General features: G+C 50.6%; 1 protein-coding gene across 6 annotated transcripts in view; it reads left to right on the top strand.

Annotated features, from left to right (window-relative positions):
• The first annotated feature begins 3001 nt into the window (after positions 1-3001).
• HS1BP3 (HCLS1 binding protein 3) overlaps positions 3002-26267 on the top strand; it is a 97143-nt gene continuing 73877 nt past the window's right edge. For 4 of the 6 annotated variants that reach the window (XM_049904816.1, XM_049904813.1, XM_049904812.1 and 1 more), the window contains exons 1-5: positions 3031-3081; positions 4212-4346; positions 7879-8044; positions 14407-14614; positions 16445-16658. In XM_049904816.1, the coding sequence (XP_049760773.1) occupies positions 3050-3081; positions 4212-4346; positions 7879-8044; positions 14407-14614; positions 16445-16658 (755 nt within the window). In that variant the 5' untranslated portion in view covers positions 3031-3049. Of the gene's footprint in view, positions 3082-4211; positions 4347-7878; positions 8045-14406; positions 14615-16444; positions 16659-26267 lie in introns of all 6 variants that reach the window. The other 2 variants (XM_049904815.1, XM_049904814.1) reach the window with 1 other exon arrangement.

Here is a 26267-nt window from a genome sequence, read left to right as displayed (position 1 = left end):
CTGCTTGTCCCTTGCTGTCGACGTCCCCTCACCCCTTGTTCCCCTGAATTCTATGCTCTTTCTTATCTCTAAAGCTTTATACATGACATTCCTTCTACTCTATTCCATCCGTTCTTATTTCTTCAGATCTTTTCTTAGATTTTGGCTCCTTTAGGAAGCTTCTCTGACCCCAACTGCACCCAAGTACAGTAAAACCTCAGAAAGCCAGAACCTGTGTAAAGTGGAACCTGTCAGAGAAGGAAAACTCAAATATTTTCCACTAATAGAGAGCAATAGAAAAGTGGTAAGACTCTACCTTGTCAAGGGCGAAAACTTGCAAGATCTAGAAAAACAAAGCAGTCCCATTGAGTTCCAGCTCTCACAGGTTTCAGTGTGTAAGGGGAAAGAAGCTCATCGAAGGCAGTAACTGTGTCTTAGTCACTGTGTATTACTAGCACCAGGACACTGTGTGTATGTTCAATAAGTGGTTGTGCAATGAGGACTGTGCAACCGCCTGGCACGTCCCAGGGCTGCACCACGCCCCGACTCCTAGAATCCTGACATCTATATTGCTTTCCGATCAGACCTGCACTCCCTTCTTCTAAAGTGAGGCACGTGAAGTTAAACAAGACATGGAATACTGTTTGCTGCCATGAACACTGCTCCACAGATAGATGACAGGTGGCAGGCAGAGGGGACAGCAGCCACTGCCACCTGTCAGACCACTGCCCTTTCATTCATTCAGCCATTCTTCCATTTGTTGGTGCTTACTTTGTCTACAGATTTGAAACAGACCTCAAAATGTATATGAGTGTACGTATTTATTCAAAAGACACATTGGGGAAAATTTGTCAGTTTTCAAAAAATTTTGCCGTAGGATTTCCTCACTAAAATGTGACTCAAATCCAGGCAAATAATGCTATTGGTGGTGATGATGCCGGGGCTGGTGAGCTCCTCCTTTAGGGCGTGTGGCAGACATTACCTTATTGTCCTTTGTGGTATCACGAAACCCCAGCTTCTGTTGCTCTTTGTCAGTGGGGCTCTTCATGTAGAGAGCTACAGAATAGGGACAGTGTTTTTAGACCTTTCTCCTGGCCCTGTTTCCAGCCTTGGCTTTTCTTTTCCTGTAGGTGATACCTGGGCAGGTGACACGACCTCTCTGTTTCTCATTCCATGGTGAGTTGCATCTATTATGAGAGGGTCTATTTTTTTTTTATTACACCTGGTCGCCTCACTCCTAGGTCTTCTTCCAGGAAAACTGGTCCCTTGACCCCATTGCTCTGGCCCCACAGGCAGCCATCTGAATGCAGGGAGGCCTTCTCTGTCCACCCACCCACAAGTGACTCTCTGAACCAGCCTGAGATCCTCTGCTGGGGAGGAGTGCCTGCTGGATATAGAGCGTAAGCAGAGGCCCTGGAGGAGAAGGCGTAAGAGAAGCCAGAAGCTCCAAGTGCATAGGCACACCTGAAAGGGTGGGCGAGGTCTGTCCTGTGCATCTTCAGAGCCCAGCACAGGCCTGGAACAGAGTCCGAGCTTAGTAGATAGTTGTTGAATGAGTGAATGAATGATTAAATAAATGAGTGAAAGGTCAGGCAGGAGAGACGTGAGTGGTTTCGCCACGGGACTAGCAGTAGAGACAGAGCAGAGAGTAGCTGTTTCCTTAGTAGAACACAGAACAACACAAACACCCTAATTAAATGCCCACTACGTGCCAGGCTCTGTGCTAAGTGTTTTATTGGTGGTTACAAAAAGGTGGAAAGTTCACCAGGATTCCCGGGGTGGTGCAGGTTGGGTGGTGGCTGGTTCTTAGGGAAAAGGCAGCAAGCAGAAGGCCCATCTCCACTTCCCAGAGGGTGGGGAGCAGCAATGGGAGGGGGTGCCCTTGGTCAGGAAGGGCAGAAATGAGCAGGAGAGTATTCCAGAGAGAGGCAGAGAGTTTTAATGTGTGTGAGAGGGAAACTGGGGGGAAAGGGAGAGACACACAAAAGGAGTTTTCCGAAGCTTTTTTTTTTTAGTTAGGGAAGCCCTGTTTTCCTCTTTAAGGAAACCCTTGGTAAGGCCTCTGGAGTGAGGCGCTGTTTCTTTAGGTTACACCCACAGAGGGGGTTGCACTTAGTTTGTCTGCTGGGTTAGGTGTCACTTCATTTGAGCCCCCTAACATCTCTGGGGGAATCCCTGGGTGGTGCCAATGGTTAACATGCTCTGCTGCTAACCTAAATGTTGGAGGTTCAAGTCCTCCCAGAGGCATCTCAGAAGAAAGGCCTGGTAATCTATTTCCAAAAACCAGTTATTGAAAATGCTATGGAGCACAGCTCTACTCTGATACACACGGGATGGTCCTAAGTCGGAATCAACTCCAGGAACAAAACCCAAAAACCTCCATAGGAGGTAGGGGCTCTCAGCATCCCTGGGGCCTATGAACACTGGCTGTGTTGTTTCTGCAAGTCTCTCCCCAAGGTACCCCCCCACAAAAGAAAAAAAAACACGTTGCCATGGAGTCAATACCGACTCAGAGTAGAGTAGAGCTGCCCATAGAGTTTCCAAGGAGCGCTTAGTGGATTCGAACAGCCCACCTTTGGTTAGCAGACATAGCTCTTAACCATTATCTCACCAAGGTTTCCCTTCGCAGGGAGACCAAATAATTATCGTCCTAACCAAGGCACTTGTGTTAATGAAAAGAGCGTCGTCACTACACTAGGACAACAGGCACAAACTGGAACTTCTGGTCACCTGAAAGGAAAGCCCTCCTCGCCTTCCGTGCCTTCCGACCGACCTGTCGGACCAGGACACACGATCACGGCGCCGTGCTGGGCAGGCGGCCGTGCGTGGCGGACTCCGGGGCCTGGCCCTCAGCTCGAGGTCACGGTGCAGTAGACAAGAAAGGGTCCGAAATCCCCGGCGGCCTCTGGGACTAGCTCACCTGATGGCCACTAGAGGGCGCGCCAGGGCAGCGGAGAGGCGGTGCGGCTGCTCTGAGGCTGGGGCGGGCCGTGCGCGTTGGGCGGGGACGCCGCGACGCCGGCACCGCCCGGTCCCGTGACCGCACGCCCCGCCCGGAGCGGTCGCCGTCATGCAGTCACCGGCGGTGCTCGTCACCTCCAGGTGAGCCAGACCCCCATGCCCGGGCACCACGCCTGGGCAACTTGGAGACTGGGTGCTCCCGAGTCAGGGCCAGTGCGCCCCAGGCGCAGGAGGAGGTGGCGGCGCGGTCCCCGGCTGCGCCCTCGGCCAGAATCTCCCCAGCGCAATCTGGTGGTTTATCTGGGCTGGGCCTCTCCACCGCCATGTAGGAGGGTTAGGGCGGCATCGAGTGCCCCGTTTTACAGATGAGAAAATTGAGGTCCCTTAGAGGGTAAAGAACTCACCCTAGACCCAGTGGAAGATCTTGGGATTGGCTGGCCCCGTAAAAGCAGGCAGAGACGCCCCGGGGCACTCTTTTCTTCCCTCCTGACTTAGCCTCATTTCTTTTTGTCCTGAACATTCTTTCTTTCGTCTCTTAACGTGTACCAGGCCCAGTGCTAGGCACAGGAGGTGGGTTGAAACAGACAAGCCCAGGCCCTGGAGGAGGAGACATGGATGAGTGCAGACCTGACCCGAGACCCGTTGCTGTGGATTCCGACTCATAGCGACCCTATGGGACATAGTAGAACTGCCCCCGTAGGGTTTCCAAGGAGCGGCTGGTGGTTTCGAACTGCCGGTCTTTTGGTTAGCAGCCAAGCTTTTAACTACTGTGCCCCCAGGGCTCCCATCCGGTTGAGTCCTTTCGGACTCATAGCGACCCTACGGGAAAGAGTAGAACTGTCCCATAGAGTTTCCAAGGAACAGCTGGTGGATTCCAACAGCGCACCTTTTGGTTAGCAGCGGAGCCCTTAACCACTGCGCCCCTAGCGTTGCGCCCACCAGGGCTACGGGTGAGAAATGCCGGTGGGGCAGTGTGTTCAGGTTGCCATGGGAACACAGTGCAAGGACACTCACCCAGACTTGCGGGAGGAAGTGAATGAGGCTTGTCCTGCAAGATGAGTGGGCTTTACCCGGGTGAAGGGGAGAGAGGAGGAGGCTGGAGGAGGGAACTCAGAGAAGAGCAAGTTACAGCAGAGGCCCCACCGAGAGGTGTCCCGGGTGGAGGATGCAGTGTGGGTCTGCCTTGATCCAGGCTTGGAGGGCCCAGCACAAGATGAATCCTGGAAAGGCTGGGATGGACACGAATTTACTGTTTTTTTCTTTCTTAATAGCTGTAAAGTGACTTCAAGCACTTTCCTGTACTGCATCCACACTGCCCCTACACAAAGCTTGTGCCAAGGTGCCAGCTTATTACATAAAGAATGCCTTACCCAAGTTCTGCAATCGGAACTTCCCTGTGACTTCAGGTCTGGAAAAATGTTTCTTTAAGCAAACTCTAATGTCAGAACGTGCTTGGCCTCCCCTCGATGATATAGTGAGGTTACAGGTCATATCTTTCTTGGCAGAAGACGTTTCATTAATGCTACATAAGTAGCCTCTTTCTAAGCTGCCGTTTCCTCGTGTGCAAAATGAAGGTTTGAAAATGACAGGGATGAACAATGCCAGCAGCAAACACCCTTCTCCACCACATGCAGACCATTGCGGGGGTGACTTTGGTGTGAGGTGCTTGGAGGATGGGTGGCTCCTCTCGCCGCCCAGCCTGGACACAGTTTGCTAACTGAGACAGGGGTGCTGGTGGGGCAGGCTACATGAACCCATGCTCATTCCTTGTTGGCAAGACCAGCAAGACCAAGGAGCTTGCCTCCAGGGTGAGTCCAAACGCCTTAATCCAGCAGCTAAGTGAGACCTTCGCAGTCCAGCCTCAACTTGTCTTTCCAGCCCAGCTTCCCCCCATCTCCACTTGCATTCATGCATTCACTCATCCAGCAGATATTTATTGAGGGTCTACTTTGTGCCAGGTCCTGGGCCAAGTTCTAGGATACAGCAGTGATCAAAACAAAGTCCCTCTCGTGAAGCTTAAGCAAGGGCAGATGACAGTAGGTAGATGTATAATATGTCAGGGGATGATGCATGTGATGAAGGAAAAGAAAACAGAGTAGGGGCACTACATTGATAGGGGGAAGTGAAAGCTGTTCCCTACGGTGTGATCAAGGGATGTCTTTCTGATAGTGTGGCAGTTGGATGGATCCCTGACAGTTCGCTGAGGGAGAGCCACGAAGATATCTTTCGTCCTAGTGTACCTGGCAGATGACAGCAGAAGCAAAGGCCCTGAGGCAGGCGTGTGCTTGGGTGTTTGGGGAACAGCAAGGAGGCCAGTGTGGCTGGAGGGGAGTGTGCTGAGGGATGAGTGTTAGGTGAAGTGGTGAAGAGTGGGTGGGTTTGGGAACAGGGGACACATCGCGGGGGCCTTGTAGGCTGTGGTAAGGCCTTTGGATTTCATTGAGCACAATGGGAAGCCATAGGCAGAGTGGTGGTATGATCTGACTTAGTATTTTACAGAGATCCTTTGGCTGCTGTGTTGAGCAGCTGTGGAAGAAGGAGATGGCTCAAGAGTCTATTGTAGTATCCAGGGGTGCAAGATGGTAGTGGCTTGGACCTGGGTGATGGTGGTAGAGAACTGTTTGGGTTCTGGATGTATTTTGAAGATAAGATCTTTCAGGTTTTACTGATGATTATATGTGGGGTGTAAGAAAAAGAAGAACCAAGACTGACCACAAGGTTCTTGTCCTAAGTTACTGAAAGAGCAAAGTTGCAATTTACTGAAATGGGGAGACTGACAGGAGCAGGCTTCGGGTAAGGTGGGGATCGGGATTTGTGTCGACAAGTTAATTTTAAGAAGCTTATCAGCGTTCAAGCGGAGATGTCAGGTAGGCAGTTGGGAAAATGAGCCTGGCATGAGGGGATAGTCTGGACTGGAGATTTGAACTTGGGAGTCATTGGCCGGAGATGGTATTAAAGCCTTGAAGCTGAATGCCATCACCTAGGGAGGGGATGCAGCCAGAGAAAAGGCCTAAGGATGGAGCTCTGGATGAAATCACCAAGGAAGCTGAGCAGTGTGGCCGATGAGGGGGAGAAGAACCAAGAGAGAGTGAGGTATCCTGGAAGCCAATAAAGACTGTACTTCTAGGAGGATAGCATGACTGTGCCAAGTGCTGCTGCCAGGTCAAGGAGAACTGAGAATTAACCTTCGGGGTCAACAACCTGGAGATCACCAGGCAAGAACACTTTCAGTTGCATAATGAAGCCAAAGACTGATTGGAATGGGTTCAAGATCAAACCAGAGAGAGGAACTGGAGACAGTGTGTATAGGCAACTCTTTCGAGGAGTTTTCTATAAAGAGGAACAGAGAAATGGAGCCGCAGTAGCTGCAAGCAGATGTCAGGTTAAAGGATAGTTTTTAAGAGAATAAGATGAGGGGGCTGATGATGCAGAGGAGAGAGGGGAGTAATTGCAGCAACAGTGGCCTCCAGGAGGTGAGAGGGATTGACATCTACTCCTCAGTGAGGGTTGGCCTTAGGTAGAGCCAGCAAGTTCATCCAGGTAACAGGAGGGGAGGCGGGGTCCAGAGAGTAGACTCAGGCAGACTGGTGAATGTGATGTGAAGCCCTGGAAGTTCTCTGACGTTTTCTCAGTGAATGGGGGAGCAGCGCCATCAGCTGAGAGCGAGGAGGGGAGGGCAGGTTTTGGGGGGTGTGCTGATGCAGAATAGAGATTTAGACTGTGGCTTGCTACTCAACGGGTGGTCCCCGGAGCATCCTGGAGCAGCGTCAGCACCACCTCGGAGCTGCTTAGAGCAGCAGACTCTGCAGACTTACTGAATCCCAGCAAACAAGATTCTCAGGGGACTTGTATGTTCGAGAAACTTGTCTAGGGCAGGGGTGGGCAGACTAATCCCACAGGCCAAATCCTGCACCGCTTGTTTTTGTAAATAAAGTTTTATGAGAATACACCTCCATTTGTTTATAAATTGTCTGTGGCCAATTTCAGCTACAACAGGAAGAGTTGAGTGGTGGCGACAGAGACCATTTGGCCCTTTACAGAAAAAGCTTTCCTAGGGATCTGGGGGGGGGAGAGTGCCTGGACAAGGCTCAGGTGCAGCAGAACCACCTGGCGGTCTTGTTAAACACCTTGCTGGCCCCACCCCCAGGGCTTCTGATGCAGCAGCCTACATTTTCCTTTCTAGCAAGTTCCCGGCTGGTGCTAAAGTGCTCGTCCAGGAACTGCACTTGGAGAGCCTCTGGTCAAGGGCAGTGTAGGGGGCCTGCCAGGCCTGTGCTGCCAGCTGGAGGCTTGTGGCCATGAATTTCAAGCAGGGCGACCAGGCAATGTGGCACGCGTTGATCCCCAATTATATTCACCTGCCTGGGCACAGGTGCAGAGGAGGTGGAGAATGGAGTCTCGGGCTTTTCCCAGGCAGCCCTGTACTCTGAGAGAGGTCAGGAGCGCTGAGGTGTTTTGTAAGCATTCTGGCAATGAAATGTAGAGTCCAAGCTGACTGAAGCCTGGTGTGATGGGTGGGGCGGTGGAAAGGTGGTGGATCCGTGGATTATAGGTCCTGGGGTGGCCACAGAACTGTCAGAGGTGGGGTGCTGGGGGAGCGAGCTGCTCTGATAGGAGGTGATGGTCAGGGGTGCCCTCTGCTTTACGCTCACCTGTTCCACTGCTAAGAGGCCTTCCCCTCTTCCTTTTCATTTCTACCCGCTGGAAGTCAGGTTCTACCTGTGCATCCTTTCCATAATGATCCTAACTCGTGCCTCATTTCTTTCTAATGCCCTGTAAGGGGGGCGGGGTGGCCTGGAGTGAGGACGACTGAGGACCACCAGCAGAGCAGCCTCATACCCAGGCCTGCTGGGCCAGACCGAGGCCCTGCCTGCATTTCCATAGAGAAACCTGCTGGTTTGAACCTGAACTTCCTTTGCCTTCTTTTCCTTTTGGCAGGCGAGTTCAGAATGCCCACACAGGCCTGGACCTGACTGTGCCCCAGCACCAGGAGGTGCGGGGCAAGATGATGTCAGGCCATGTGGAGTACCAGATCCTGGTGGTGTCCCGGCTGGCTGCATTCAAGTCAGCCAAGCACAAGCCTGAAGATGTTGTCCAGTTCTTGGTGAGCTGGGGGCTCTGACCAGGGTCCAGGGTGGGAGGTATCTGGGGATCTGCTGAGATGCATCCACCCACCAGGGTGCCAGTCAGTAGAATCAGTGAGAGGGCACTGACTAAGGGTCTGTGAGTGCCTGACCCATTTAGGTGGTCAGGACACCAGAGTGAATCAGGCTCAGATGCATACAGTCCGTGGGGAGACAGACTTGTAAAGGCAGACACAGGTGGTGACAAGAGCACACGGTGGGGTGGGGGGCTGTGAGGGAACACAGAAGGAGCACCTCATCCACCCTGGGGAAAGGGATTCCAGAAGACTTCTAGGAAGAGGGTTGAGCTGCATCTTAAAGAGAAGATAGAGTACACGAGCCATAGCCTCATCTACCCCGAGTCTAGAAGGACTGGATGGTGCCCAGCTACCACTACCGACCATTCTGATCAGGGCCACAATAGATGGGCCCTGATAGAACAGGAGAAAAATGCGGAGCAGAATTCAAATTCTTAAAAAGTTCAGACTTAGTGAATAGTTGAGACTAGAGGACTCCCTGAGACTATCTCCCTGAGATACCCTTTAAACCTTGAATGAAAACTATCCCCTGAGGTCACCTTTTAGTGAAATAACAGATTGGCACACAAAATAAAGGATATTATCCACGTGTATGGTGCCCCATTAAAATAACCGTCTGTATGAGACCAAACGGTCAACGATTAACTCTAAAGCAAAGCTGAGAAGATAAGGGGACAGGGAGACTAGAGTACTGGAAATGGAACAACCAGAATGCAATTAAAGACAATGTTGACACATTGTGAAAAATGTAACTAATGTCACTGAACAATTGGTGTAGAAGTTGTCAGATGGGAACCTAATTTGCTATATAAATTTTACTGAAAACACAATAAAATAATATTAAAAAAGCAGATGAGAGCTAAGCAGGAGAAGAAAGAGGAGTGTGTCCCAGGCAGAGGGCACCCAAAGCCACAGAGGCGAGAAGCAGGGGTGTTTGGGGATTCTAAACAGTTGAGCATCACCCTAGGATGAGATGGGAGGTGACGACAGGATCCAGGTCATGGAGGGCTGAGCAGGGAGCCTGATTCGTCTTGCAGCTGAGGAGGAGTCATAAGCAGGAGGGTGGCATGGTCACATTCACATTTCCCAGGCTGGGCTGGTGGCAGAGTGGAATTGGATTAGAAGGAGCAGGACTAGGGATGGTGAGCCCAGTTAGGAAGCTGATATGGTAATCTCCAAGGTGAGGGCTTGGCCAGCTGTAGTTGGAGTGGAAAGGAGGGAGAGAATTGAAAATATTTACAAGGTAACATCCACTTGAGGCAGTGGTGGTTCAGTGGTATAATTTTCGCCTTCCATGCGGGAGACCTGCTTTTGAGCCCCTGTCAGTGCACCTCATGTGCACCCACCACCCATCTGTCAGTGGAGGCTTGCATGTTGCTATGATGTTAAACAGGTTTTAGCAGAAATTCCAAACTAAGGTAGACTGGGGAGAAAGCCTGGTGATCTCCTTCCAAAAAGTCAGCCAGCAAAAACCCTATGGATTACAATGGTCCAATTCTATTGTATATGGGTTCACTACGAGTCAGGGGCCAACTTGACCGCCACTAACAACAACACCCACATAATCTGACTTGTTTCCACCAACTGAAATACAGAGCACTGGCGGAGAGCAAATCGAGGGGGGACGTGTTAAGTGTGAAGTATCCGCCCAATGGAAGGATGCATGAGGTTGGAGCTCGGGAGAAGAGTCAGGCCTAAGATACAGATTTGGAAGTATCTGGGCATGGATGAAGTTGCCCAGAAAACAGAGGTGGAGGGTGGAGAGAGAAGGGTTGAGGAGGGGGTTCTGGGGGACATCAGCAGTTCAGAGACAGTCAAGGAAGAGAACTCTACAAATGAGGTGGATGGCAGAGAGCTGGGAGTCTACAGTCACAGAAGCTAAGGGAGGAGAGAGTTTCAGGAAGAGATGAGATCAGATTCATTCATTTGTTGTTTGTTTACCATTGGGCTTCTTGTAAATAGGCCCAGAGAGAGTCCTTTTTACAAGACCAAGAGAGGCCACGGGGTTACTAGGATAAAGATAAAATGAGCAAGAGTCACGCAGTCAAGAGGGAGCAACAGCCGTACCAGGTTATAGCCATAGGTTTGCACACAGGTTGGTTCTGAATCATCTGGCAGCCAGGACAAAAAGGGAAGCAATGAATTACATAACTTGTCTTAGTCATCTAGTGCTGGTATTAGAGAATTACCACAAGTGGTTGGCTTTCACAAACAGAAGTTTATTCTCTCACAGTCTAGGAGGCTAGAAGTTCCAATTCACAATGCCAGCTCCAGGGGAAGGCTTTCTCTTCTCTATCTGTTGGCTCTGGGGTAATGTCCTTGTCATCAGTCTTTCCAGGTCAAGAAGCTTCTCAGAGCAGGGATCCGAGGTCCAAAGGGTGTGCTATTCTCCTGGTTCTTGTTTCTTGGTGGTATGAGGTCCCCCGACTCTCTCTGTTCGATTCTCTCTTTTATATCTCAAAAGGGATTGACTTAAAATACAATTTAATCCTGTAGATTGAGTCCTGCCCCATTAACATAACTGTCTCTGATCCTGCCTCATTAACATCATAGAGGTAGGATTTACAACCCACAGGAGCATCATATCAGATGACAAAATGGTGGACAATCACAATATTGGGAATCACAGCCTACCCAAGTTGACACATATTTTTAGGGGGCACAGTTCAATCCGTAACAGCTCTCATTACCTGTTAAAAGACACCAAATTCCAAGAGAAGTTTATATGAATCTTTCATGGGTAGTGTCTAAAACAGAATAGCAGCAGTATTTTCATTTGAGTGTTTCTTACACTGTTTGTGAGAGCCAGGTGTGATGTCTGTCCGATGGTTGCTCCGTGTTCACATTGTTCCAGGAGCAGCTGTGCTCTGCAGGGTGGTTTTCAGCTTCCAGGTGATCTGACTTAATCCAGGATGGAGCTCAGTGCATCCATGTTTTCAGGAACAGGAGCAGCGGAGGAACATATCTGAGATTGATATCTCTGGGTGTGACAGAAATACAGTATACTAGGAGCCCTTGGGCAGTGCCCAGCCAGCCCAATCTGTCCAGTACAAAGAGCCAGCACTACATGCAAGGGTGTAAATGGGGCCAGTTTTCAAGTCTATATGCATGATACCATGCCCCGTGATGGGGTGGGGTGTATGCGCAGGAGGGTGTATGTGTTTGTGGGTGCCTCTCAAACATTTTGAAGTACCTGCAAGAGCCAAGGAGAATTGTCATGTCCTCCCTGTGGGATCGGGGGGTAACCCAGAGTGCATACCCCAAGCATGAAATCTGTTTGACCTTTCATGATTTAGCTAAAAAGTCTAGTAAACATTTTGCATTCTACTTCTAAAAAAAACAAAAATTCATTTTTTAATATAAAACTGTGTTTAATTGCTAACCATGGAGTAAAACCAGCCTTCCAGAAGGGACTGTTTGTATTTGAGGATTTGCAGACACCCCACGTGTGTTTGCAGTAAGGCACACACATTAGGTTGAGGGATGCAGGGTAGCAGCGCTGTATGCTCAGCCTTCTGCCCGGTGCCAGCACACAGGAGGCACCAGATAAATGCTAGCCCCCACCCTCTGTGCCCTCTGCCCTGAATGCCTCTTGCATAACCCCCTATCCTCACTAGTGTAGGTAGCTACCTGAGTAAGCACTTACTTTGGAACACTGGTGAATGTGGGCACTGGTTGGAGGTGGGACCCCCAATTTACCGCTTCCTGGAGTCTCACACTGCCGGTGCCTTGGAGACCTGAGGCTCCCAGAACCCTGGTTCTGGTCGGTCTGTGGGCCAGGCCTGCGTGGGACAGTCAGGCCAGCAGAGGGCGCCCGGCCCTCACCATTTCCTCCATTGTTCTCTGGCAGGAATCTCTGGTTTCTAAGGCCACTTCAGGGGTTGGAGCCTGTGTTACTCAACAGCTTTTGGGAAAGAATTCTCTTGTCTTTCTTTTCTTGAGGCCTGTTTTTGAAAAGCTCTGGAGCCAGGCTCTTGTGCCTGGTGTTGACAACTGTGGGCAGCAGCTCGTTTTCTCAACAACTCCCCATTCAGGGGGCACTGGAGCCCCCCACCCAGCCACCTCCCAGCATCTGGCACCCTTGTAGCAGCTGGGGTTCTGAGTGATCATCTTGGTTAGTCAAGAGTGCGGGCTTCAAACGCCCTGTGCAAAGGAGATGCCAGGTTCCCGAGTGTGAATACATAAGATCCCCGGGGTCAGTCGGCCTTGCAGTGGCATTTGCAGCAGTGGTTGAGGGCGCAGCCTGACCAGGGAGCATCAGTGTGAACAGTCATGCACTTACCCCCAGTGGCCTTGCTGAGAAGTTGGGAGACAGGCCCAGCACATGGGGAGAGCACAGAGAGGCTCAAGGCGAGGGTGGATGCGGGCTGGTGGCGGAGGGTGTGGTAAAGCAGGTGACTGTCCTCTGAGCGCCCTTGTTAGGCTGCACAGACCTCAGCGCTGACATAGCCCACCATCCTAGGACTGCTCACCCTCTCTGGTCTCCCCTACAAGATCGGGAGTCTTTGAGGGCAGAGACCATGTTGGGGTGTCACCATACAGAGTAAATGTGCATCAAAAGTTTGATAAGTGAATGACTGAACCCTGCGCTGCCATGGGCATCCTGGGGAGCAGCAGAAGAGGAGGCAAAGTCAGCCAGCACTCAGGACCACCCTCTAACAGCCAGCAGGAGCCCTGGCCTGCTTCATCGTAATCCTCATGTGCAGAGGGATGGCCTGGTCATCCTGGTTGACTATGGGCTGGAGAGACCAACTTTGGCAATATTTGGCTCTTTGCCATCAAAGCACTTGTAAGGACTGGCCTAACCAGAGGCAGCCTTAGTTCATGGGGGAATGAGCAACAGATCTGTGCTGAGAACAGGTGACTCATGGTGTTACAGGAAGATGACCTAATAGCCTGCAAGACTGTGCGATCACCAGCTAATGCCCTGTAAGTCTGGAATGGAGGCAGCAGCGGTGGTTGCCTGTAGGCCAGGCCGGGCAGGGGTCCCTGCATCAGATATCCTTATCAGTACCTGGAATCTCACCATTACTGCATCTTTCCTTTGGGTCACTAAAACTCTTGTAACTGAGTCTACCATTTACTAGCAGGGCTAAGGAATGGAGCCTGAGGCAGGCAGATGGCAGAGGATAAGGAGGCAGCCATACCTAAGAGAGCCTGCTCCTTCACCCAGCCCTTCCTTCGGCAGGCTGGTCCTTAGGGAGGACTCTGCAAATAGCCTGGCCCTCTTGGGGCCTCTGGGTGGGGCAAACAGTTTGTGCTTGGCCGCTAATCTGAATGTTGGCAGTTTCAACCCACGCAGCAGTGCTGTGGAAGGAAGACCTGGTGATCTGCTTCTGTAAAGATTAAAAACAAAAACTAGTTGCCATGGAGTCAGTTCTGACTCATGGCAACCCCATGTGTTTCAGAGTAGAACTGCACTCCATAGAATTTTAAGTCCTGTAGGGTCACAATGAGTTGGAATCAACTTGACAGCAGTGGGGTTTTTTTTTAATGACCTTTTGGAAATAGATCATCAGGCCTTCTGAGGTACCCCTGGGTGGATTTGAACCAGCAAGCTTTCAGTTAGTAGCAAAGCACTTAACTGTTTGCATCACCCAGGGACTCCCTGTAAAGATTACAGCCAAGAAAACCCTGTGGAGCCAGGATTTTGAACTGGTTCATTCCAGTTGACTCCTTGCTGACATTTTGCAGTTTCACTCCAGATATGTTGAATCAGAATCTACAGTTCAACAAGATTCCCAGGTGGTTCTTGTGTATACATAAGAATTGTAACAAGCTGGGGAACTTACGTATGCACAAGAGTCACCTGGGAATCTTGTCAAAATTCTTACATGTACATAATAATCATCTGGGGATCTTGTTAAAATGTGGCTTCTGGAAGGGCTGGAAGGGTTCAAGGCCCTGCATTACTGGGAAAATGGATGTGGGCTGCATCAACACAGGATGCACCTCTGCCTGGAGCCACCCCCAACCCTCCCCAAGGGAGTACAGGCCAGGTGTGAGGTATACATAAGAATCACCTGAAGATCTTGTTAGAATGTGGATTCTGATTCAGTATATCTGGGGGTAGAAATGCAAATTCTCAGCAGGGGGTCAGACAGGTTCTACCAGGATGAACCGGTTTGAAGCCCTGTATGGAGCAGTTCTACTCAGTAACAAATGGGGTTGCTATGAGTATGAATCAACTCAAGAGCTGTGGGTTGGGTGTTTTCGTTCTGGCTTGGGACCTCTGGTTGGGTTGAGAGAGGAGTACTCTCCCTTTTATTTTTCACTCAGGAAATCGCCTGCCTCTCTCATTTCAGGTCTCTAAAAAATACAGCGAGATTGAGGAGTTTTACCAGAAACTGAGCAGTCGGTACTCCATGGCTAGCCTCCCCCCGCTGCCAAGGAAGGTCCTGTTTGTTGGGGAGTCTGACATCCAGGAGAGGAGAGCCGTGTTCGATGAGATTCTACGCTGCATCTCCAAGGATGCTGAGTTAGCAGGCAGCCCCGAGTTGCTAGAATTCTTAGGTACCCACCACTCTTTCCCAAGTCCCTGTGGTTTCCCTCGGTGCGGAGCCAGGCCTCCCTGTCTTGGCTCAGGGGGAGAGAGTCCACGGCTGCTCTTGGCAGCCCAGAAGCTTCAGGCCAGACTGCTGAGACATCTTCAGGCTGGAGTGGTGGGCAGAGGAGACCTGGGCCCTTGAGGAACTCACCGGCTGGGTGCCAGATGGGGCCCTCACAGAGGGTATTCTTCATTGTTTGACCCCACCCATGCCCCTCCCGGCCAGCTCGGTCCCTCAGAGCTCCCCTCCCTTCCTCCCTCCCCCTCGTCCCCGCCACCATGCACAGTATTCACAGAAAGCTGTGCCCTCACAGCCAGGGTGGCAACCTGGCCTCTGGGGATACCTCATACCCAGCTTGTGCCCTCTCGGGGAGAGTTGTGGGTGGCTCTTGGCAGAGGCGCAGCCACCCCCACTTTTCCCAATAACAGAGGACCTTGAGCCCTTCTAGTCTGTGTTCCAGCCTCCTCTCCTCTTTTTAGTTTTCTCATTTGCAGAATGGGGCAGATACCACTGACAGGGGTGGTTGTGATAAGTAAATGAGCTGATAAACGTAAAGGCCTTAGAACTGCACCTCCAGCGTGATACTCATTCCACCACCACCACTGGTTGCTGATACGTTGACCCCGACTTGTGGCCGCTCATGTGTCAGGGGAGAGCTGTGCTCCATAGGATTTTAAATGGCTGATTTTTCAGAAGTAGATCTCCAGGCCTTTCTTCCGAGGTGCCTCTGGATGGACTCAAACTTCCAGCCTTTCATTTAGCAGCCGACCATGTTAACTGTTCGGCACACCCAGGGGCTCTTAAGGGTGATTTTTAAAAAGCAAATGCTTTCAAAGATACAGTAAAACCTGGAAAAGCCAGAACCTATGTAAGGAGGAAATCTGTCAGAGAAGGAAAACTCAAAATATTTTTCGCTAAAACGAGTGATAGAAAAGTGGTAAGACTATATCTTGTCAAACTTGCGAGACCCAGGCAAACAAGGCAGTCCCAGCGAGTTCCGGCTCTCACAGGTTTCGCTGTGTATTACTCAGTAACTGTGGATATAGATGAACAAGTAGTCTAAGCCCATGCTTCTCAAGCTATGCCCCGGGAAGGACTGGCTTTTCATTCTCAGCCTGTCACAGTCTGATACTTTGGTAAATACAATATCACACAGGTGGCTGTTGTGACACCTGCCCTGACTACTTGCTGTCCCTTCTGTATTTACCTCACCATGGACACCACCAGTGGGCCACTCTTTGAGAAATGCCAATCTAAGCCACTTTGTAATGGAATAGTCACAGTTCCCTTCTGAAATCTTCCACGTGCTCACTGTGTGCCCTCATCTAGTGCACAGGCCAATTGCCCAGACCCTTGGAGTGGATCTCCATCCATGGTTGGATTGGCAGAGCTCCTTGACATACCCTACGACAGTGTAAAATATTTCTGGAAGTGTTGGTTCTATTTGAATCACCCTGTACATTGTCTAGGTTGTCTCCCATCAGCCCAGTGGAGGTAGGTTCTGCCACCCCTGCCTCACAGACAGGCTCCGAGCTTCAGCAGTTCAGGAACGATTGTCTTCATCATTGTGAACTCCCTTGTGGAACCCCTCTGCCTTCAGCTTCTCTGGTGCCCATCAGCCCTCCAGGGGCTGCCCCAGGAACCGTTGTCACCTCCCACCCACTAGACCACCACCCTGGCTCGTGACCAGGCTTGGTCCCAGGACACTGCCCTCACCTCAGACACTCTTCCATAGGATTACCTCCCTCCCCACCAGGTGGGTATCAGGTCCCCTCTCTTCTCTCGTCTTCCACAGGCACCAGGTCCCCAGGAGCAGTGGATCTCTGCAGCAGAGATGTGTCCATCCTGGATGCAGACAGCCCAGCGGGGGATGACGGGGAGGCTTTCGATTTCTTCAGGCAGCAGGATGGAGTGGCAGGAGAGGGCCTGAAGGGAAAGGATGCCGGGAAGCCCTTGGAAGAGGAGGAAGAAGAGGAGGAGGTGGCATTGGACCCTCTGGGAATCATGCGGTAGGTCTCCCCTGCAGAGAGGGCATCCTTCTCCCTTGTTGCGGGCTTGCCAGAGAGGGTTCCTGCCCCCTTCCTGGGCATCTGAGAAAGCCCTTGTGCCCCCTGCTCAGCGCCCACAGGGTCTGGCCATCAGGCCTTGGCCTGTGTGCTCAGGAGGAGCATCTCTGCTCAGCCTCCACTTCGCCGGGGTCTTTGCCTGCCCCTCTCCGGGTCACAGGGCATCCCCTCTGGCTCCACACAGAGGCCTGTCAGCCACCCCCCGTGACAGTAGCCCTGGCTGCTGGGACCCACCAGGCAGGCAGCAGGAGGCCTGGGTTCTCCGTCTAGCTGTTGCTGCCAGCCGTGTGACTTGAGCTCTCTGGGTCTTGTTTCACTGTCTGTAAAACCAAAACCAAACCAGTTACCATGGTGTTGATCCCGACGCCTGGTGGCCCCGTGTATGTCAGGGTAGAACTGTGCTCTACAGGGTTTTCAGGTGCTGTGATCTTTCAGAAGTAGATCACCAGGCCTTTCTTACTAGGCACCTGAGTAAGACACTCCAACTTCCAACCTTCTGGTTAGTAGCCAAGCGCTTAACCGTTTGTGCCATCCAGGGCATCCTCACTATCTGTGAAGCAGGGATTTTATCTTGGCCCTGCCTCCCTGTAGGACAGTAGCTAGGCTTTTGTGAATCGTCTGAGTGGAGGCCCCATGGGACCCATGAGGCGTCGTCTACATGTACTGCGGGAAGACAGAGTGAGCCCTGGGTACCCTGGCCCGTGGACTGTGTCTCTTCACACATGCGCACACACACTGACCAGAGAAGGCGAGGCGGGCCAGCTGTGGCCTTGGTCTTTTTTCCACTTCTGGCCCTCTGACTGCCTCTAGCCAATCAGTGAGCTGCTCCTGAGTCCCCACTGCGTGATCATCCCTGTGCTGGGCTGTGAGGATGGGCGCAGGCCAGCTGAGGGGAACAGAGAGCCACACATCTGCCCCCAAGGCCCTCCTATGGGCACAGCTGAAACGTTATGGCCAGGTCCTCCTGGCCCAGAAGGAGCTAACTTCCCCGAGGGAAGCCAGGCAGACTCAGCCACTCCCAGGGCCCACACCTTTTGTTGTTGATCCAAACTTGCAAGAAACAAGGTGGTAACTAATGTGCCTTGAGCACTGTGTGCTGGCCGTTGTACTTTGTAACTCACATACTGTAACTCACTGATGTCTTGCAAGTAGCTGTTGTTATCCCATTTTACAGATTAAAGAAACCATGTGGAGGCTACTTACCTCCCAGAGGTCAGACAGCTGGTAAACATTGGGATTGGAGCTGAGTTTAAGCGCTTGCCCTGTGGAGCCAGACTGCCTGGGTGCCAGTTCTGGCTCTGCCTTTTACTAGCCTGTGTCTTTGCAACGTGTACCTCTCTTCAGTTTTCTTTAACAAAAATAGGGTAACAATAGTACCTGCCTCCTAGGGCTCTTGTGAGGACTAAATGGGTTAACGTATATAAGGCGTATGTCAGTGCTCTGTAAATGTTAGCGATTAGCTACAATTAAAGCCACGCCCCTACCCCACTGCCTCTGTAGGATCAGACCCTAGACCAGAGATGGCATCTTCACTGTCATTATTCGTAGACCTTAGAGTTACTGAAATGTTAAGTCAGCAGGTGACTGAGGCCTCTTGTAGGGCGTGTTACAGAAAGGATTGGAGCAGATCAAGAGTCAAGCAGTGGGCAAGTTAACCTGAAGTCAGCATGAAAGATGTCATCCTGAGGCTTCAGGAAGCACTGAGGTGTCCCCCTGGTGGAATGTGTGAGAGGTGGGAAAGTGGGTGCTGCACTGGAGAGTGGGGTGTGGTGGCAGGCCACAGACTGGGAGACCAGGTGGAGGGTAAGGATTCACAGTCAGAGCCCTCAGGGCATCTCAGCATCTCAACTAAGAAGTCACCAGGCAGGGGCCGAGGGTCTGCAGACCCTAGGTGTGTGAAATGCCCCAGACGCAGGCCTTCCCAGTTCTGTGCACCAGGGCCTTGTACTGGACAGGGTCAGTGACCCCACTGGGGGGCAGCCAAGATGGCAGGGTTATGTGGGAAGAAGGCCTGCCCTAGAGCAGCCAGGAGAAGCTTATAATAGCGATCCCTTATCAGCCTTGCCCAACCCTGCAGGCCCTTCTCGGGCTTTGTTTTGGTAAGGATAAGGCTTTGTTTGAACTGCTCTCTGTTGTTCTGAGTAACCACACGTAATGCCAGTCTGAGACAGACTGGTGGTTTGCTCCAGTCTCTGGCTGAAGGACACGCTTAGCAAAGTGGCTCCTTTTTTGGGTAGGAAAATGCTCTTTGGGGTTGGCAAGTGCTGCCTTCCATTTCCTACTGACGCCAGTAGCAGATGGTCAGGGGGATACCGGGCAGCCAGGGCCCCTCTGCCTCCCAGCTCTCCCTACCCCTGGCTCTGCCCTCCAGAGACCTTTTCCTGAATCCCATAGTGGGCCAGCGTAGCACCTACAGAGGAACACAATAGGCTTAGGACCCGCCCCACCTGGTTTTTCTTTGCGTGAGCAACGTGAAATAGACACCTGTCAGCGCTGTCACCTCCATCAGTAATAACGACTGACATTTTCTGAGAGCTTGTTAAATACCAGGACCTGGGCAAGCATTTGCTTATATCATCTCATTTTCTCTCTTAAGATGGTATTTCTGAAATCTTTTTATGACCCACAGTAAAAATTATATTGTATATCGTGACCCAGTACATACATAGGTATACACACACACAGGTATAATATATACATCGTTGTTAGCTGCCATTGCATCTATGTTATATAGAAAGAGGTGTATACGCATACGTATAAATATAGAGAGGTGTGTGTGTGTGTATATATATATAATATCCAGAGAGATATGTGAATATATATATTTTTTTATATATACAGATATATATATATTACGTATAGACTATATATGTATATTATATACAGGAAAAAATATATATATATTATATAGAGATGTGCATATGTATATATCATACATAGAGATATGTGTGTATGTGTATGTTATATATAGAGTGAGATATGTATGTGTATATATATAAAGAGAGATATGTGTGTATGTATACTATACATATACATATATATATATATATAATACAGAGAGAGAGATGCAAACTGAAACAGAAGCTTAAAGAACTCATACTTAGCCTTACTGTGTTGTACTCTTCTATTTTCTGTTCTATTCCATTATTTTTTAAATTGCCTTCACAATCCATTATGGGTCCAGTTGGAAATGGTGCTCTAGGTGGCCGATATTGGGATCAACCTTACTTTGTATGTGAGGAAACTGAGGTTTGGAAGGTTGAGTGAATGCCTACAGCCAGCAGACGGCAGAACCACAACCGGACCCTGCCTCCGTGCTGCTGGTCTGAGTTCCCGTCTCTCAGCAGTCTGGGAGGTGGGCCGGGACTAGGATTACCCCCCTTTCACAGAAGGGAACGTCAAGGACAGCAATGAGCAGGGACCTGATCAGAGCCTTGTGTGTGGCAAAGCCATGCTTTGAAGTGGGGCTCCCCTCAGCCTCTCCGGGGACACCCAGGTGAGCTTGTTGACCCCTCTTGCTTTAGGTTTCCTGCTGTCCTACCCAGCCGCCCTTTGGTGGGGAACATTCTGTTCTTTGCAGGCGGCTTACGTTTTGCTTGTTTTTCTTCATCTCCTATACTCCAGTGCTCTGCAGAGGCAGCAGCGCTGGCCTCCCCGCCAAGACTGGGCCTGGCTGTGGGCCTTTTTGGAGTAGCCACTATGTCCGGGTGGACAGGACTTGGCCTTTCCCAGCTATGGCCACAGCGGGGTGCTCTTGCTCTACTGTGGGGGCTGCGTGGAGGGATGGGAGTCGCCAGCACAAAGCTTAGCATGCTGGCCGGGCTTTTCTTTGTCTTTTAAACATGGTTTTGATTACTGAGAAGACGACATTGCTACATCATTAGAGAAAGCTTAGAGATAGAAAAAGCCCGCACTGGCCCAGCCCAATACTGTGCTTCCCTTATTTGCTGGGGTTTTTGTCAGTGCCTGCCCAGCACTGACAAAATTGCAGACGTAGTGTTTCCACGCCTTTTCGTACCCTGCTTTTTCACTTCATGTTCTGTCCTAATGGCTTTTCCATGTTGTGCATAGTTTTCATATTTAACTTCTTATTTTAGGGACTTCATGGTTCTGAGGAAAATGAAGTTCTGCCATAATAGTTCTGTCTTCTGGAAATATTCTTCTAGAAACACGTGTAATTATATCTCACATAATATATGATTCACCAAACAAACAAAAAACCGGTTGCCATGGAGTCAGTTCCGACTCATAGGGTTTCAAGGAGGAACTGGTGAATTCGAACTGCCGGCCTTTTGGTTAGCAGCTGAGCTCTTAACCCCTGCGCCAATGTGTGGTTATTATAGAAAAATTCAAAATGCAGGTAAAAGTCGTTCCCTTGAGACATACACGCCTTTGGATATTTGTGTTTTATTACCAAAATGGCATCGTGGTATATGTGTGCCATTCTGTAATTTGCTTTTTTTAGTTTTTATACTGGTTCTTCCCAAATTGATCCCAAATTGACAAATAGACTTCCTCGTTCTTATTCTGTGCTTTTCCATCAGGCTGATGTGCTATAATTGGCATAGACAGGCCCCTGCTTGTGGACCTTGTGTTTCTGTAGGGTGATGCTATTCTAGCCGAGAGCTTGAGAGACTTTTCCATATAAAACCAAAAAAAACCAAACCCGTTGCTGTTGAGTCAGTTCTGACTCATAGCAATCCTATAGGACAGAGTAGGACTGCCCCCGTAGGGTTTCCAGGGAGCACCTGGTGGATTTGAACTGCTGACCTTTTGGTTAGCAGCCATAGCACTTAACCACTATACCACCAGGGTTTCCCTTTTTCATATACAGAGCTTTTACTCTGTTGAGCTTTTTCCCCAGATACACACCCCAGGGTCAGGTCTCCGAGGCTTCTAGTTTTACCAATTAGGTAAGGGGTTCCTTAAGGTTGGGACACCCCTCTGTCAGAGGGCACCTCCGTCCTTCTAAACCCTACCGCTCACAAGGCCTGGCTCCGTCACACCCTTCTCCAGCCTGCTTCCCTGGTACACAGGGAGCCTCCCCCTCCAGGTCCCGGTCCGCCCTGGGAAGACAGGCTGTTTCCTGAATATGAACTGCCTTAAAATATATATATATATATATTTTTTTTTTTTTCTGAAGGCTGGGCTTCCCGGACTCTTGACTCAGGGTCCTCGAGGGCACAGAGGGGGAGTGAACACCCAGGGTCTGATGCCAAGGCCAGATATTTCTTGGAATACCGCGTTTTATCATAATCAGTTGTGCAAATTTTGATTTATCTTTCATAGAATAACCATATGTGTTTTAGTGTAGAAATAATGTTTTATTCCCTGTATTTGGGTAAAATCAACACTCTAAGTTGATTCTGTGGCTTCAAGTGCCCCTGGCACACTGCCAGGTGCCCCAGGGTTTGCTGACCCAAGATTTAGAAATACAGCTCCCCAGGGGATAACATGACGGGAGCCCTGTGGGAACGTCATACCTTCAGCCCCACCTCTGGAGGTGCCCCTTCAGCTTTTTCTCCCTAGACATTTCTTGCTAAATATCGTTGCCATCTCTCATGGGCTTCCAAACCAAAACCAAACCCATTGCCATTGAGTCGATTCCCACTCATAACGTACCCTGTAGGATAGAGTAAAATTGTCCCATAGGGTTTCCAAGGCTGTAAGTCTTTACAGAGCGGACTGCTGCACCCGTCTCCGGTGGAGCAGCTGGTGGGTTCAAACCACTCACCTTTTAGTTAGCACTAGAATGCTTACCACTGTGCTACCAGGGCTCCTTCTTATGGACTTGGGCCTCTTTAATATTTTAGTGTGAGCCTAGGCACGAAGACCTTCTCCAAGTGCCTGGCACAGCATTACCCTGGAGCTCCTTAGAAATGGAAATTCTCAGCCCCCACACCAGCCCTGGGTGGAGCCCAGGAAAATGTTTTAACAAGCTCTCTAGGTGATTTGGATGAAAAGAAGCTCCAGAAGCCAAACTTGATTAAATCTTGGGGTTGGTGGAGTGAAATAAACCTAGAGAGTAGCAGGCCAGTAAGTCACCCCCTTCCCACTGGGGATTCCACAGTGAATTTTCTTTTCTTCTGTGTTCCCCCACCTCCTCCTCCTCGTACCTGGGGTTTCCCCCTTCTCTTCACCTTCTGGAGGAGTTCCCCAGTGTCGGTCTTGAGGGCAGCTCTTTTTTATCGCTGTTGGGGCTGTTAGCCAGGCTTGGCTGGGCTGGACTCATGCCTGTACCTCCCGGCACCTAGCCCGGGCCCAGCCTGGGACTGAAAACGAATGCAGAGGGCTTTGTGACAGCCACCCTCGGCTGTAACCTGGTGATCTTACAGTAACTGGGATGACAGCTGCTCTTGGAGGATTACAGCTGCATGACATGGTTATGCCAACTCAGTGGCCCATCCAAATCAGTACACAAGTCTGGTCTGAAAGAAAGGACCGTTAGGGACAATATTACAGTGGTTTCTACTGTTGTGATTTAGTGGCAAAATCTTTGGCTCAAGAGCAATCTCCTGCCGAACCTCGATATGTAAAACACACCGAAGTAGAATTGTTTTGGTTGAGACAAGACTAGAGTCTGGCTCTCTGCCCACCCAGCCACAGCTGCCCCTTCTCCCTGACGAGGTGGCCCCTGCGTACCTTTGCAGAAAGTCAGGGACCCTTAGAAGATGGACTCAGAGCCACTGGGAAATCCTGAAACATCTAGGATATGTGGCCACCTCAGAGCACGCTTAGAGGTTCAGTCTCAGGTTCACATCCCAGCTCTGCTACTTACCAGCTGGTGAGGTACCAGGCAGGCAGCTTCACTTCTCAGAGCCTCAGTTTCTTCCTTTGTAAATGAGGGGTAAAGTCCAGGCCCAGCTGTTATAAGGATGAAATGAAGTATGGGAAAGTTCCTTTAAAATGTTACCACCATTTCAGATTGACTCTTTCTGTGTTTCAGCAACAGTTGAAATGTAAAAGGCAGCTTGTCCATTTCCTGTTGTTGTTATGCAAATAGCAGCACTGAGGTGCTGTGCAGTGGCCTTTACAGGCACTGCCAGGTCACCAGACACCCATTAGACTTGCAGCAAGCCACTTCTCTGGAGGTGGCAAGGTGCCTCCCAACAGGCTCTGCCCATGGGAGGATGGTGCTTTCTTGGCTGAGTCCTTGATAGGATTAAATGGTTGCTTGGTTACTTTAGGGGAAGGAATCTATGAAGGACATTTCTGCCATTTCCCTGCCTCAGGAGTCTTTGCAGCAACGCCCAAGTCAGAACATTTTTAGAATTATAGAGCCTTTAGCTATAAGGGACCTAGAGGTCAAATCCAGTCTCTTCATTGTTAGAAATCAGCCCAGATCATTCAGTCAGAACGCGAACTCTAGTCACCCAGACTGTGACCCAGGGTGTGGACTTTTCATGGCCCCCGTCCATTGGTCCTTTGTTTTTGATGCTACGGGTGATGAATTCTCCGCTAGAGGCACTACTAGCCTCCTCCTGGTCATGGCAGCATTTGGGGTGTGGTTGCTTTGGGTGATAGCAGGATTGGGCGCTGCTTTAAAGCGAAGGGTCAGCAGAAGCCTGTGGTCAGGACCAGCCTGGTTTGATTGCGGTGCTCTGCGGTGGTGAGTGAGGGGCACGTTTGGCTCCCCCCCTCTGTGAGGAAGGAGAGATGCCGCCCCCCACAGGCTGAGAAGGCTGGTCACTGAGGCTCTCTCTCCTCAAGGTGGGGCCCAGTGGCCTGGAGAGTCAGGCTGTGGTTGTTAAGGACTGTATTGTTGGCGTGTGACTCTGGGAGGCCCACAGCACATGATGGATGTGCGTGGTGGCTACCTAGCCTGGCCCATTCCCTTTTTAAGGCCCAGAGCACCACCTGTTGGGTCCAGCGCACAACCTGAGCACAGAGATCATCAAGCAGCACCTTGTGACCACAGGCTTCCGCCTTTGCCCTGCACTGACTGTAGCTCCACCTTGCAGCATGTTTGCATTTCTGCTTCTGGTGCCTCCTTATTTCCATGTAACAGACAAGGAAGCAGACTCAGCAAGGTTACATGTCTGACGTGGGGTCATCTTGCATCCCCTCCTGTGCACCGCCCACGGCACACTGCCAGAATCTCCCAGGCCCGAGTTCATCTTCAGACCTTCCTCCTCTTTGCATGTGCCTGCTGCCCACCTGTTGGCATTTTAAACATGCCAAGCTCTTCTCCCCGAGGCGTTTGCACAGGGCCATTCTCTCTGCCCAGAGCACTGCTCTCCTGACTCTGTTTAGCCTTTAGTCCCGTCCTTCTCTGCAGCCCCCATCCCTGGTGAGGTCAGCTGCATCCGTTGTGAACGCCTCTACTTGGTGATTCCCATGACTCTTGTGATGATTGGTTCAGCGTGGAAGCCTCGTTACCTGGTGGTGCTGTAAATAACAGTGTCCTACAGTGAATGTCAGAAGCTTGTTTATGGCCACCCTGATTAAAAAAATAAAACCGGTGCCGTCGAGCCAGTTCTGACTCATGGAAACTCCACGTGTTACAGAGTAGAACTGCTGCATAGGGTTTTCTTGGCTGTAATCTTTGCAGATCGCCCAGACTTTCTTCCATGGTTCCACTGGGTGGGTTCGAACTGCCAACCTTTTGGTTAATGGTCAATTACAAAACCTTTGTCCCACCTAGGGACCTATGCCCACCCTGGTAGTTTTTTCTAATTAAAAAAAACAAGCCGAACTTGAGATTAAAAAATGAGAAATGATTGATTTTGAACCAGGAAAGTTCTGTTATTGGAGAGGAAGATTGTTTCCATATTTGGTTAACATCGCTTGGCTTTGAAGCTAACGGCCCCATTGTCCTGTGTTTCATCCTCTGTTGAGATGGAGCCAAGCTGGCTGCACAGAGGATGCCTGAGCAACCCCAGGGTACTCAGCTCCCGGGCAGTCAGTGCCCATCAGTGGCCTGCCATGGTGGGTGGTCGTGTCAGGGAGCATCGACACGGCCCTCTGCATTGGAGAGGTGAGATGCTCTTGGTCTATCAATCACTGTCACCAGAACTGACCAGTTCACATGGGGCAGGGCTGCTCCTTGTCCTGTCAGAGCTGTCAACTACCACATCTGCTGCGGAACACAGCCTGGTCTAGACATCTGTCTTCTAGCAGGCAAGCACAGCAGGAAAGTGATGTCTGCCCATGCTTGATCACACACGTGTGTGGTACACAGACATGCTTATGCATGCCTGCGTCTGTCCAGGGATCCCCCAGCCTGCCTCATGCAACTTGAACCTCATGCTGTGCTGAACCCCCATAAATCCAGCTCACGCTCTCGGGTCAGGAACTGCAGTTCCATTCTCGCAGACCTTACTCTTTGATTCCCCAGGTGCCCATCTCTGGTGAAAAGCATCTTGTCATTACCAGCCTGCCTTTTGACGGTGGGAAAAGGGGGCATCGTTTGGTCATGTCAGTAAAGGGCTTTGTCTCGAGGACAAAGATCTTGGGTCAATGCAGAGGGTGGGCTGGTGAGCAGGACTGCACAGAACCGGCCGATACACCCTGCAGACAGCCAGTGGACTTTGGTGTGAGAAGGAGTGGAGG

This window comes from Elephas maximus, chromosome 12 (assembly GCF_024166365.1).
Source record: "Elephas maximus indicus isolate mEleMax1 chromosome 12, mEleMax1 primary haplotype, whole genome shotgun sequence".
Classification (NCBI taxonomy): Eukaryota; Metazoa; Chordata; class Mammalia; order Proboscidea; family Elephantidae; genus Elephas; species Elephas maximus.
The sequence above is the reverse complement of the archived record's forward strand: the minus strand, read 5'-3'. Positions and strand labels throughout refer to the sequence as shown.